The sequence below is a fragment of the Phasianus colchicus genome, chromosome 2, assembly GCF_987193195.1.
Source record: "Phasianus colchicus chromosome 2, bPhaCol1.hap1.1, whole genome shotgun sequence".
Taxonomy (NCBI): Eukaryota; Metazoa; Chordata; class Aves; order Galliformes; family Phasianidae; genus Phasianus; species Phasianus colchicus.
In genome coordinates, this window is record NC_143437.1 from 4,708,968 (window position 1) to 4,721,789 (window position 12,822).

Below are 12,822 nucleotides of genomic sequence, written 5' to 3' on the forward strand. Positions count from 1 at the left end.
CTCTCTGTGCCTGGTGGGAGCTGGAGCCAGCAGGAAGAGTTGGCCTGAACCACAATGTAGCTGCCTCCTGGGAGAGTGACAGCAAGGGTGAATGGGGGGCAGCTGGTGACATCTCCTAGGCCTTGCTGCCTCAAGGTGGTTGGGTGCAGGGGTGAAACTTTGCTAACAATGCAGGAAAGGGTAGGGGAGTACTGTGAGCTTTTACTGGGATGCAGAAATCAGGGACAGCTTGACAGATGGTGACGGCTGTGTGCCATGAAATGCTGGAGCTTTTTGCTATAGCATCCCTTCCTTAGCACTGAAGCACCAAGCTTATTCTCCCTGCAGGGTGTTGGGCACCAGGAAACATGCACAGACCACCCTGACTTGCTGCATCAGTCAGCACTACGCTGAGCACAGAAGTACCCCAGAATACTCTTGTCTCTGTGAACGGCTTCTCCAAGGAGAATAACAAACTTGGGGACACTGAGCAGAGGCTGGAGGGGCTCAGTGCCCTGTGCTGGCTTCCTCTTAGAGGAAACATTTGGTGGGGAGAAGAAAAGGGCCTTGCTGAGGAGGGGAGGGAGTTTTTAGCACTATCTCCAAGGGGCTCTGCACACGCTGCAAGTTTCCATCCCATGGTAGGAGCTAGTGCTGGGCTGCTAGCTGTGGGCCAGGAGCCGGATGAACAAATGCCCTCCATTGGGATCCCTGCTCCCTTCATCATCACCCCCTCCTGAGCCACCAAGTTTGCTTTAAAGACCCCAGCTTCCTTTTATTGCTTCCCCTCTCAGATTGCAGCCGGCTGTGAGGGCTATTTTTAGCAGCCTGCCTTCTAAAAATAGCCCCAAGATGTTTGGAATTGCGTCAGGAGGGGTACCTCTCCTCCACGCACCGGCTTGGCCCCTGCGCCCCAGGAGGCTACAAAAGGAGGCCAGGAGCAGCGGGGTCAGCAGGTTCAGACACAGCCAGAGGCAAAAGCAGCAAGAAGCACAGTGCCAGCTCCAGGCATCCCAGTGCCGGCACCATGACCATCTTCTGCAGCCACTGCCACAGGCCGCTGCAGGCAGAGACGAGCTGCCTGCCCAGGAGGGCTGAGCAGGCGCACGGTGCCTCCAAGCCGTTCAGGTGAGCTCCCCTCTGCCCCTTACCTGCAAGGGGAGGCTGCTAGCAGCTACTGGCCAGGGTGAGACCCAGCCAGGTACAAGGCGTTTCTGCCAGCCTGGGATGCTGAGGCAAAGGATCTTGGAGGGGGCAGAGAGACTTTGGGAGGCTTGAATGAAGGCAGGTTCAACTTGCTGATCAAATGGGCTGCAGTTCGTGATCTGGCACTGGATGTGGTTTCTGCCCCAGCGGGGCTTGGTGGGGAGGTCATGTCACTCAGTTAGCTCTTAAAGCACGGGGCTGCAAACACCAGCAGTTTCTCCTGCTAGGCTGCCACATGCATCTCTGTCTGCATCCACCAAAGGATTGCTATTCCTGAGAGACCTTGCGTGGGGCACGGAACCGCTCCGGCCCAGTGTTCCCATAGCAGGAAATAGGGAACGCTGTCCCTTTCCCTGGGCAGGACTCCCCAAACAGCTGGCTTTGCAGGTCAACCAAGAGTGCCTCCAAGGCACGTCGGGACCAGATCAACGCAGAGCTGCAAGCACTGCGCTCCCTGCTGCCCATCTCCACACAGGAGAAGGAGCGACTCTCCTACCTCCACACCATGGCCCTGGTGTGCCTCCGGCTTCGGGGAGCTCACCTCTTCCCTCCAGGTACCTGTGGGTGCTACTGTTCCTTCTCAATGGGTGCAACTCTGATCTGCATGGGGCACTGCTCCCATCCCCTTTCAAAACAGTGTTTCACACTATGCTTCCCCTGCAGCCTCAGCTCCTCCCTCAGGACCGGTCCTTGCTGCAGAGCTGCTCTCCTTGCTGCCGGGGTTTCTGCTTGTGCTCTCAGCCGGCGGCAAGCTGGTCTACATCTCTGAGAATGTGTCTCAGATCCTGGGTCTCTCCATGGTAAGGGCTGGCCAACGCAGATTTGCAGTCATTGTTTCCCTGTGCTCATTGTGCATGGCACACTGTCCTCATGAGAGGCTCTTGCATGGTGTCAGAAGGTTATGAGGTTGCAGTGTGCCAGCACACAGCCCGCTGGGGCCTGCCATGACAGTTCCTTCTATCAGGTGGAGCTTCTTGCCCATGGGGACACCATCTTTGACATTGTGGATGGGCGAGCATGGGAGGACGTGCAAAAGAAGCTTCTCCTCGCCCAGGAGCAGCCAGGCAGGGGTAAGGCTGGGGAGGAGTGCAGTGTGCTCACTGAGGTCTCCAGGCTAGGATCTCATTGGTGCTGCCCTGCTCTGGCTCTCCAAGGCTGAGGTCAGACCCAGCAGGTTGCCAGTGAGGGCGCTGAGGAGTCCCTAATCCACTCTCTGCAGAAATAACCTTTGTCAGTGAGATGCGCACATCCAAGGCCTTCCGGCTGCAGCACGGGGGGAATCAGGCTGTGGCAGTACGCGGGCGCTTTGTGGTCCCACGCTGGCCAGCCTCCCCCTCCACCACAGCCTTCCTGGCCCTCTGCACACCAGTTGCACAGCTGGATGCAGATCACGACACTGGTTCTCAGGACAACCTGTTTCAGAGCACACATGCCCTAGACATGAGGTTTATGGATGTCACAGAGAGGTGAGGGTGCCAGCCAGCTGTCCAGGACAGCCAGGATCATCTCCCTTTACAAAGGCTGGGTGTGGGATGCAGGCTGGACTCCACTCCTCTTGTCCTCCCCAGTGCCATCTACCACCTCGGCTACCTCAGGGAGGAACTGATTGGCCAGTCGTGGTACAGCCTCCTGCATCCTGAAGATGCTGATGTAGCAGCCGCTCAGCACAGGGCTGTGGGTGAGTATTACGCCTACACTCACGTGTCTTCCTCTAGTCTTGTCTGGCTGTGCTTGAAACCTGGCTGCCTAGGACAGCCAAAACAAAGTGAACGGAGTCCCGCTCCCTGTAAAAAGCATGAAGCAGAAGTCTAGTTTTATGCCCCATACACCGACCACATGGGTTTGCCTTGAGCCCTGTCTTTCTGAGAGGCTGCAGACCTGACTGCTGTCTGCAGCTTCTGTCTCGCTGGGGCTGCAGCTGCATCGGGGCCACCAAGGCCCGCCCCGGCAGCGAGGCCAGCTGCGCCCCGCCACCCGCTGACCCCGCCGCTTCCCCGCAGCGCTGGGTGCCGGGGCCGTGCCGGGGCCCGTCGTGCTGCGCGTGCTCCGCAGGGACCGCACCTGGGCCTGGCTCCGCGTGTCGGCGCGGCGCGGGGGCCGCTGCATCACCTGCACCAGCCGCGGCCTCAGGTGAGGGTTCAGGGAGGGAGGAGGCCGGTGGGACGCGGGAGGCCGCCATCGGCTCCCGCGCGCCGCCCCTCACAGCCGCGTCCCGCTAAGCAGGGAGGAGGAGGCGGCCTACTTGCGCGCCCGGCAGCACGGCCCACCGCCGCTCGTCCCGGCCCCGGCGCCGCCGCCCGTCGCTTCCCCGCCAGAAGAGGGGCTCGGCCTGCTGGCCGCACAGCTCCGCGCCCTGGCCGACAGCCTCTCGCCGCCCGCCGCCTACACCGGGACGGAGGCCCGCTGCTACGGCCAGCCGCAGCCGGACGCCGCCCTGGTGCTGGCCCGTCTCCTAGGCGACGCGCTGGAAGCTTCCGGGTCGCACACGGCGCATGCGCGCGGCGCGCCGCTCCTCCACCAATAAACGCCCGTTCTGCCTTCCCTTCTGTCCGACTGCGCATGCGCCGCTTCCGAGGGTTCTATGCCGGCGGGGCGGGCGGCCATGAGGCGGGCGGCAGCGGCGCAGGGGCACCGCGTGGGGAGCGGCGGCGGCGGCGGCAGCGGGGCGGGCGGGGAGGAGACGGGTCCGGAGCCGGGAGGTGAGGCGCTGCGCCTATCGCCGCGACCGGCCGGGGGAAGTTGTGCTGCGGGAATGGCGTCCGTGCGGAGCGGGGCTCCGGCAGGGAGCGGCCGTTGGGGCTCCCGGGGCTGCGGCTGTGCCCGGGCTGCTGGGCGGAGGGAGGGGAGCCTCTTCCAGAGCGACGGTCCGCGGGGCTTAACGAGGCGGAGCGGTTTCCTTCTGCCGGGCGGGCGCGGAGGGGCGGCAGCGCTGTTTGTGCCGCTTGTTTCCTGCTCCGGGCCAGAAGGCGCCTCCGGGCAGACGTGAGAAGCTGCTCCGCTCAGCTGTGCTTCGCTCTCCTCCAGATGAGGCTGACCTGTCGTTGGAAGAACGGCTGCTGATGCAGAGTGCGGCCGGAACGAGAGGGTGCCGGCAGCTGAGCGATGGGAAGAAAACAGCAACGCCTGGCAGAGCTCCGGTGAAGCAGCAGCTGAACAAAAAGGGGTAAAGGTGCTCCTCGTGAGCGGCAGGACGTGTCTGTGTGCTCTCCGTGTGCTCCAGAAGCAGAGCTGGCAGCTCCTCGCGGTGCTGACGTTGCCTTGGAGCTGGCGTAGATCTCTGATGTGTTGTATGGCTGTGCCCTTCATTGCAGTGCTTTATTTGGGAATGATCTGCCAGTGTTGCTGAGCTCTCAGTGCTCTGTCGTGCTCACATCCACGGCTGTCTGCTGTTATCTGGTGCTTAAAGCAGTACTCAGTTCCCGTGTACTCTTTTAACCCAGAAGCGTGGTGAGCTTCTCCTTGAAGCTGTGATCAATAGTGTTTTACTTGTACTTTCCCAGCCCTGCTGCTTTCTGAACCTCTCGTGGCTTCTCAGCATTTTCTGCCCTGCTCCCAGAGCTGCAGTTGTAGGGTCAGCTGATTGTCTGGAATTTCATTCATCCTTCTGCTGTCATCCCCTCCGTGGCTCATCTGTTGATGTTCTTTTCTTTCCCCTCTGCATTACTTGCAGTCACAGGCTCTGTCCCGTTCTCAGTGCTCTTTACACTTCCAGTTCATGTACTCTGCAGGTGCTATTAATGTGGTGTCTGTGAAATGAATTCAGTGTAACAGAACCTATCTGATTTCCAGCAGTCCTCCTCAAGCCTCCATTAACATCTGTCAAACCGTTACTCTTTATTTGCAGTACTTAGCAGTTTTTAGTCCTCAGAGTTGCATCCAAACGATTTGAACAGGTTTCCTCTGTTACCGTGGCGTTCCCTAACCTATTTCTGAATGCATCTTTCCTCTGCTTTAAACAGTTGACTAGAATAATGTTTCTACTTTACCTTCTACCCAGTAGTCTGGGGGATTTTTATGTAGTGTGCAGTCTTCACACGGCATCCCTATTTCTGCTACTCTATTTGCATAATTCTGCTTTTATTACTTAATTTCCTTAATCCTTTCAGCACTGTACCACTGCAAATCCCAGATGCTGTTTCTTTCATGGTTTTTATTGTGGAATTGAACTTCTTAGAAAAGCACTTGAGGGAAATCCCTGGGAGCTCGGCTGTTTTCAGTAGTGGTTTGTAAAGCTGAGTTGAGCATTGCACAGGGGTGCAGCCTCATGAGAAGATGTGAAAATAAGCTGAACATTGCTTTAAGTGGGATTTGGAAAACTTACTTATTGCTGCGTGGTTGTTTATGCTCCTCACCCCAGTGCTGCTGTATTGCTGAGTGTAGGTGTAATGCCAGGACTCAGTGATTTGCACATCTTTGTTTCTGATAACTTACCCGATGTAGTGGTAAATCATAAGATGCAGCGTTCAGGATGGGGAGAGTAATGCTCTGTCCTGTCATCTTACATCGTCTTGCCTTTACTCCTGAAGCACCATGCTCTCAAAGCTCGTGTTGCAAGAAGGACTCATTTCCTTAATTCCTTTCTACCACAGCTCCTGATTCAGCGTGAAGTCTTCTTTGGAATAAGTATCATAAGCTGTATGCCTTTATTCCTGGGGTCTGATTTCTCCTTTACCTGAATTATGTTATGCTTTCTCACTGATCTTGATCACACTAGAACTGGCCTGCACTTGTGACTACCCACATCAGCAAGAAATTCCCAACTTTGGTCTCATGTCTCAGTGTATCACTTAAGAGTGCATGAGCTGGTCAAGGAACAGAAGAGGGTCATTATGTGATGTATGAAAATATGGAGAGAGGAATAATTTTTCACTGATAACTGCTGTACAGTGGTAGGTTTCCTCTTGGTACAGTGAGGTTTTGATGCTTTGGAGCTAGATTAAAGCATGCAGGTGTTTTCTGTAGGATTACTTCAGTTACACATTTATAGGTGAGTTGGTCGTAGTGGCCACATCTGGCTTTTGATACCTACAGCCTCCATGAAGTCTGGTGTTTTGTCACTGTGTTAATGTTCTCTAGAGGGTCTGTCTGACCTTTTGAGATGTTAGTCTGGGTCTCTTTCTGCCCTCTGCATCTTACAAGTATGTTTTTTCCCTCTTTCAGGCCAGTAGAGATGTCTGCCAAGAAACCCATGCCTTTTCTGCGACAGGTTGTCCCTGTTACAAAGAAGGTGGGTGCTTCTTCACCCCACTTCAGGTACTGACTGTGTTTAGTGATGCTGAGGGGCACAGATGTGATAATGGTGCTGCAGAAGGTGGCAAAGGCTGTTTGTGGAGGATAAGTCTTGGCTAGCAGCCTGCTGAATAGGGATGATGATAGCATGTCTCTGGGGAGAGCAGAAGACGGGGTCCAGGAGGGGCTGCTGCTTTGACCTTAACTTGGCCCTTTGAGAATAAGCAGGATATTAACAGAGCAGTCTGGCTCTGACTCTTGCCTCTGCCTTCAGGTCCACAGAGACCCTCGATTTGATGACCTGTCTGGAGAGTATAACCCTGAAATATTTATGAAGACGTACAGCTTCCTGGACACCATCAAGAAGCAGGAGAAGGAGGTAATGCCTTGTGCCTGTCTTTGGCCAGAAGAAACTTGCTTGGCAGGGGCGGCCCCCGCAGAAGCCTTTTGCAGTGGAGCTGGCAGGCAGGCAGTGACGCAGCTTTCTGCTCTCTTCTCCAGATGGTTCAGAAGCAGCTGAAAAAATGCCGGAATATGGAACAGAAGGAGAAACTGCAGCAGCTCCTGAACCGCATGGTGAGTTTGGTGCAGCATCCCCTCTGTTAGGCAGTGCACTGATAGAGAGGATGTGTGACCTGAGGTCTGCGTAGACACTTGCTGACATGGGCCATCCGTTCTGTATAGACACAGCAAGAACAGGCACAGAAAAAACAGCAAAAACAGAGGGAAAGGGAGCTGACTTTGAAGAGGCAACAGCGGGAGCTGGCCAAGCAGGGAAAGAAACCCTTCTTCCTAAAGAGATGTAAGTACACGGTGCGAACATATTGCAGGAAGACCTGGAGGAGGGTACTGCTGACAGCAGTGCAAGCTCTGGAGATGAGCTGTCCATAACAGCTTGGAGCTGTGGAGGGACTGTGGTGCTGGCACTCAAGTGACAAGCCAGGCCTGGAGCCCAGCAGGAGGAAGTGAGAAGGTGTGTAGGGATAACTCAGGCTTGGATCATAAACCTTGCTCCTCTCTCCTTCACAGCTGAGAAACGGAAATTGGAGCTAGCAGAGAAGTATGCAGAGCTAAAGAGGAGTGGAAAGCTGGAGAGCTTCCTGAACAAGAAAAGGAAGAGGAATGCTGTCAAAGATAAGCGCCGCTTGCCCTTGCAGAAGAACCTGTGACTGCTGCACAGACAGTTGTTACCTGGAGAGGTGGTGCTGGCGCTGGGATTCACTCTGGGCAGGCCTGGAAGATGGCAGCTTCTCTTCTCATTTTCTGCCTTCCGCTGTACAGTGGTGCTGTTAGGCAGCAAAGTCTGAACAGGAGAAAAATGTGCTTTCGGTAGCTGAAGAGACCTCTGCACTTGTGTTTTACATCATACCTGGGTGGTGACAAGTCTGTCATGCAGATGCATATGGTGCTGATTGGTTTCTGTCCTTGCAGCTGTGCTCTTCCTGTAGCTAGGAGAGCCCAGACTGTGCCCTACGCTGCTGGCTCTTCTCCATGTCTTACTGGGTCTCAATGAAAAGGGTATCAGGTGGGAGGGCAATGATCCAGTCTGCTCAGAGCAGGTTCAGCACTGCGTTCAGACCAGGATACTCTTGCTTCAGAGCTTGCTTCATATGGGTTTGCAGATGTACAGGGATAGAGGGTACTACCGTTCTGGACCCCTGTTCTACTGCTTCAAGTTCTCAAGGTGAAAGTCCTTTTTCCTCCAGGAATCTTGCCTGTTTTTAGTCTGTGATCGCTGTCTTGTTCTCAATTAAGTGCCTGGCTCTGTCTCGTTAAAAACCTTGTAGTAGGTCTGGGAGGTGAGCAGGAAGAGGTGCTCCTAGGTCTCTTTGAAGCCTTCACTTCCCATGACTGAGTAAAAAGCCCTCACCCCCCAGCACAGTTCTCCAGCCCCCAGCAGCTTTTGTACCCTCGACTGGAGTGAGTCCAGAGATCCAACGTCAGGGCCCAGCTGGATGGAGTGTCCAAATATAGTCTGCCCAGAGGTGAGAAAGCAAGAGAGATCAGCATCTCCCTCTGGGGCTGCACCCTGGTGGAGTAGCCCATGGTGTGACCTGCCTCCCCCACAGACAGGGCGTGCAGCTGACTGTAGTCAGGCACTGCTGCCCAGGATCTCTCCAGCAGGGCTGCCCCCATCTCAGCCTGTGCTCTAGAGGGCTGTTAGCATTTCTACATAACATTGATTCTGTATAAAATAAACACCTGCTTTCCTTTACTCCCAGTGTCGCTGCTGTTATAAGCAAAGGTGTTTGTTGCAGTTTGAACTTAGAGGATGTGCTTCTCTCTGGCATTACAACTGACCACCAACTCTATAATTTCTCCTCGCTCCTAATGGCTCGATTTCAGTAGCTGTGCCAATGCAGAAGTGATGTTGAGGTGATGCAGGTGCTATGAGCCAGACTCTGGTCAGCAAGGCAGATCACCCCTACCAAGCCTGCACATAGCTCCACTGCCGCAGGTGGCAGCTGGTGTGTGAGGCCTGGGAAAAGGTTTTGTGAAGAAGAGAAAATGGAAGATGAGCAACTTCGTCATGCCTGGCTGAGGGTGTTACTGAAGCATCTGCCTCTGCTGCAATTCCTGTGGGTGATGAGAGCTCTGCACTGGTTACAGATTTTAGTGTGACTGGGCAAAGGCAGCAGAAACAGGATGTGCCAGCTTGGTTAGGGACACCACGGAAATCCTCAGCTGTTTTTAATCCAGAACTGAACAAATGTCCTCTTGTAAAGGTGCAAGGGGACAGTTCAGTAAGAAGGCTTGGTCCTGGGCTTGCATGGGAGCCACTGCTGCCAAGGCCTTGCCAAGGGGCTGTGTTGCTGCAGGGACAGGCAGCAACAGTCCTAGGCATCGGTGGTGACCTAGGAAGCGCTTAGTGGGTGTGGGTGGCCACCCAATGAGATCCCCCATTTCTTCCCTCCCCACCCCCCAAAGAAGTGCTCTGCAGCTGGGCATCAGGGAATACAGACACAAGGAGAGCTCAGGCCTTTTATTGCAAAGAGGGAGATACGAAAAAGGTCAGTTACCCTCTTCGAGCCCCCACCGAGCCTGCGGCTGTCTGAGAGGGACAAGAGGTGGGGGGAGCCAGATCCTCGCTCCCACCAGGAGGGGCACCTGGCTGGGGCAAGACACTGAAGTGGAGCAGGTGACATCTCTGCTCAGCCTCTGGCTTGAGCTGGAGGGCTGTGGTCCTGCACTGCTTGGCTGCCCCATCGCAGTGTTGCCCCTGGGGAATGGAGCAGCCTTGCCCAAGGAGGGAGGAGACAGGGTCAGTCCCTGCTGTCCAGAGGCAGGGGGGCTCAGCGACCCTCCTGGTGTCTTGTGGGGATGGCCAAGCGTGGCGGTGCCCAGGCTGTGGTTGCCACTGGCATGTCACGTGTTGTCCTGTGCCAGCTCCTCAGGGCAGGCAGGCTGGTCCCGAGACTTCTGCAGCCCTGGGGAGGGCTGGGGCTGGCAGCTATGCTGTGGGGCAGGGCCCGGCCCTGGCGGCGCGTGGTGCCTGTGCCGCTGGTACTGCACAAACATACAGACCTTCAGCCCGATGGCCAGCATGTTCTTGCCCATGAAGATGCTGGAGACCCGGGAGTCCCTGAAGAAGAGCATGTTGCTGCCTCGGATGAAGATGGTGGTGATGTTGACGGTGAGCATGCTCAGCATGGGGTACAGCATCATGCGGTGCGGCATAATGCCGATCCCCTGCATGCTGATCTCGCACAGGGAGACGCAAGGCAGGACCAGGAGCAAGATGTAGCAGTAGAAGAACATGATGCCCTCGGCCCAGAGTGGCAGCCCCTTCTTCTGGGGCTCCCACAGGTTGGCCTGAATATCCAGCACATCCAGCATGTCCACGATGACCCAGAAGAGGCGGTTGCGAAGATCTTCTTTCTTCTTGAATGTCCTGACGTACTCCATGTGCTCTGTGGCCACCAGCAGCACGTAGAGGGCTGGGATGCAGATGGAGAGCAGCAAGGTCAGCGCTTTGCGAGCCATGAGATCTAGGCTCTTCCGATCAGCTTTGTAGTTCTGGTAGACAAAGTAAACCTTGATCTCCAGAACGAAGACATAGAGGAACCAGAGGATCATGGCATAACCTCGCTTGGCTGTCTTTACCTCTGCCCCAACCCAGATGGCCACATAGCGGAGCACCAGCAAGAAGCACACATCGCCCACTGCCACCATGACACAGATGCCCAGCTTCCTGGAGCCCTGGCTCTGCTCCACCAGGTAGGCATCCATGAGGATGAGGCTGCTCATGATGAGTACAGTTGAGAGGCACACGTGGGGCTTGCTGACAGGTGGTGGGGGAACCATTCTGCACAGAGGAACAGGTAGGACCATCAGGGAGTTGCTGGGCTTCCCCATCCCTATTCTTATCCTATCTCCTCACTATAGATAGCCAAAGGAAGGGGTGGCATGTGTTCACAGACTCTTCTAGCTTATCTCCTAGCCAGGCTCTGTTGCTGCAGAACATCCTGCTAGGGAAAGGTGTGAGAGCCTTGAACTCAGAGCCTGAGTCCCAGCAAACAAGCTGCTTCCCCCTGCAGTGCAGGAACCACTGCTCCTAGGCTGCATGTAGGGGAACTGTGGGGCAGCAAGCTGGATGGCCTTTGAATACTTGGGATGCTACTGTCTCTTCCAGAAGCTCATTGCATTAGCTAATTACTGCCATCATGAAGGGCACGTGCCTTACTCCCATGGCCATTCCCAGACAGTGGCACCGGTTATGTTTTTTCCTGTAAAGCACACAAGGCCATGTCTACGCTTTTATCCCAAGCAGGTCCACAATATAGCAAGCCAGGCCCCCTATCTTTTCCATCTCCTTTATTTTCATGCACAGCAGTAGGAGAAAGATGATTTTCAGTATGGCCGTCCTGCGGGGTAGGAGGGAAGAGATCTGCCCAACATTCTCAGTTTCTTTCAGCCTTGCGATCCACAAGAGCTTTGCTTACTGCTCCCTGGCAGGATACAACAGAGCAAAGAAAAGCAGCTCTGGGATGCAAGGAGCTCCGCAAGAGGCCCTAGATTTCAGCTTGACGCTCAGCTTTCCTACGTGGACTCAGAGCAAAGCCCCACGCGCACCCCTGTGCCTCAGATGGCACGGGTGCTGTCGGGCTCCCTCCCGGCCCCGCACAGCTGCGGGCAGCTGCTGCCAGAGCCGGAGGGAGCTGGGGCCCAGCCTGGCACGGCTCGGCAGCTGCTCTGGAGGGAAGCCAGTCCCCCGGCTGAAACAGAGGCCGAGCCGGCTCCCCGACGCTGGGGCAGCGCGGGGCTTTCTCTGCCCGCCGCGGGCCGGGAACCCCGTCGCACCGACACCGCGCGCCGCGCCAGCCTGCGTTACCTGGGGGTGCCCGGGCACGAGAACGCCCCGAATCCCGCATGTCCCGAGCCTTCGGCCGTGCGGACGGACGGGCGGCAGCAGGAGAGAGGCGACGAGGAGGGCAGCTGCTCCGAGCCGGGCCGCGAGGCGGGCCGCAGGGACGGCCGGGGCGAGGCGGCGGGGCTCCGCGTCCGTCTCTCGCCGTCCGCTCGCAGCATCGCCCGGGGACCCGCGGCGCGGTGCCCGCGCGCCGGGGAAACGAGCTCTCGGCACGGAGCCGCGCAACGGCGGCCCGGAGCTCCCCGACGGGGCCGCGCTTACCTCGGGCGGCTCCCCGGCGCTGGGCGGCGGAAGCGGCGGAGGAGCCCCGCTGACGGCCCCGGGCCCGGAGCGGCATCGCCCGGCGGCGTCTCTGCGGCGGCGGCGACGTTTGGCCCCTCCCGGCCGGGCGGGCGGGGACTGCGGCGGCCCCCGCCTCGGCGGCACGGCACGGCACGGCAGCGGAGCGAGGCGACAGGCGGCTGCGCTCGTCCCGGGGTCAGCTCCGTGCCAGCGCCTGGGCTGAGACCCAGCTTGGTTGTGATTGACGGAGGTCCTCGCTCTCCGGGGAAGGCTTCCCAGTACATTTCCACTCCGCCTCGGCAGCGCTCGTTGTAAATAGGCGTCGTTCTGGAAGACCGGCCGTGACCTGTTAGGGAAAGGCTGTGCCCCGGAGGGCGGCGGGCATGGCAAGGGCTGCCCAGGGCAGTGGGCACAGCCCCGATGCCGGATCAGACACTGCTTTGGGGCAGACGCCCATTAGGGGTGGAGGATGCCGAGTGGGGCTGGGGGTTGGGCTCGGTGAACCTTGTGGGTCTCTTCCAACTTAGTTGATAGAGTGATGCAAGAGAGGAGGAAGCCAATGCGGAAGCAAAACCCACATCTTCCCTGTCAGCCATCAGGATCAGGGCAGTGCCTTGCAGGTCTCCATCCTTGGAGGCACCAAGAGGTGGCCACATAGGTGTGCATACGGCAGAGGCAAGGGAGGGGTGCTTGAGGCAGTTTTCAAGCAGTGGAGCTGTGGACAAGATGATTCATCTCTGGGCTGCAATCATAAA

The 12,822-nt window shown here is 57.0% G+C and overlaps 3 protein-coding genes across 4 annotated transcripts; 2 read left to right on the forward strand and 1 right to left on the reverse strand.

The window, feature by feature from the left end:
- Positions 1–54: 54 nt before the first annotated feature.
- On the forward strand, positions 55–3,787 carry LOC116235301 (neuronal PAS domain-containing protein 4-like). The gene is made up of 8 exons (XM_090134624.1): positions 55–1,107; positions 1,573–1,739; positions 1,849–1,985; positions 2,150–2,255; positions 2,405–2,651; positions 2,754–2,863; positions 3,186–3,315; positions 3,409–3,787. The coding sequence occupies exons 1-8, from the start codon at positions 1,007–1,009 to the stop codon at positions 3,707–3,709; spliced, it is 1,299 nt and encodes a 432-aa protein (XP_089990750.1). The 5' UTR covers positions 55–1,006; the 3' UTR covers positions 3,710–3,787.
- Positions 3,725–8,629, forward strand: RRP36 (ribosomal RNA processing 36). The gene is made up of 7 exons (XM_090134630.1): positions 3,725–3,884; positions 4,210–4,348; positions 6,346–6,412; positions 6,689–6,793; positions 6,916–6,990; positions 7,099–7,216; positions 7,444–8,629. The coding sequence occupies exons 1-7, from the start codon at positions 3,767–3,769 to the stop codon at positions 7,581–7,583; spliced, it is 762 nt and encodes a 253-aa protein (XP_089990756.1). The 5' UTR covers positions 3,725–3,766; the 3' UTR covers positions 7,584–8,629.
- Positions 8,630–9,382: 753 nt separating this feature from the next.
- LOC116235300 (transmembrane protein 121-like) lies at positions 9,383–12,036 on the reverse strand. Of its 2 annotated transcripts, XM_090134629.1 has the most exons (3): positions 11,747–12,036; positions 10,519–10,720; positions 9,383–10,431 (listed from the first exon to the last, which is right to left on the reverse strand). In XM_090134629.1, exons 1-3 carry the CDS (start codon positions 11,941–11,943, stop codon positions 9,781–9,783), a joined length of 1,050 nt encoding a protein of 349 aa, XP_089990755.1. In that variant the 5' UTR covers positions 11,944–12,036; the 3' UTR covers positions 9,383–9,780. The 2 variants fall into 2 exon arrangements, with proteins under 2 accessions (XP_089990755.1, XP_031459204.1); XM_031603344.2 differs by having other exon boundaries at positions 9,383–10,720.
- Between the last annotated feature and the right edge of the window lie 786 nt (positions 12,037–12,822).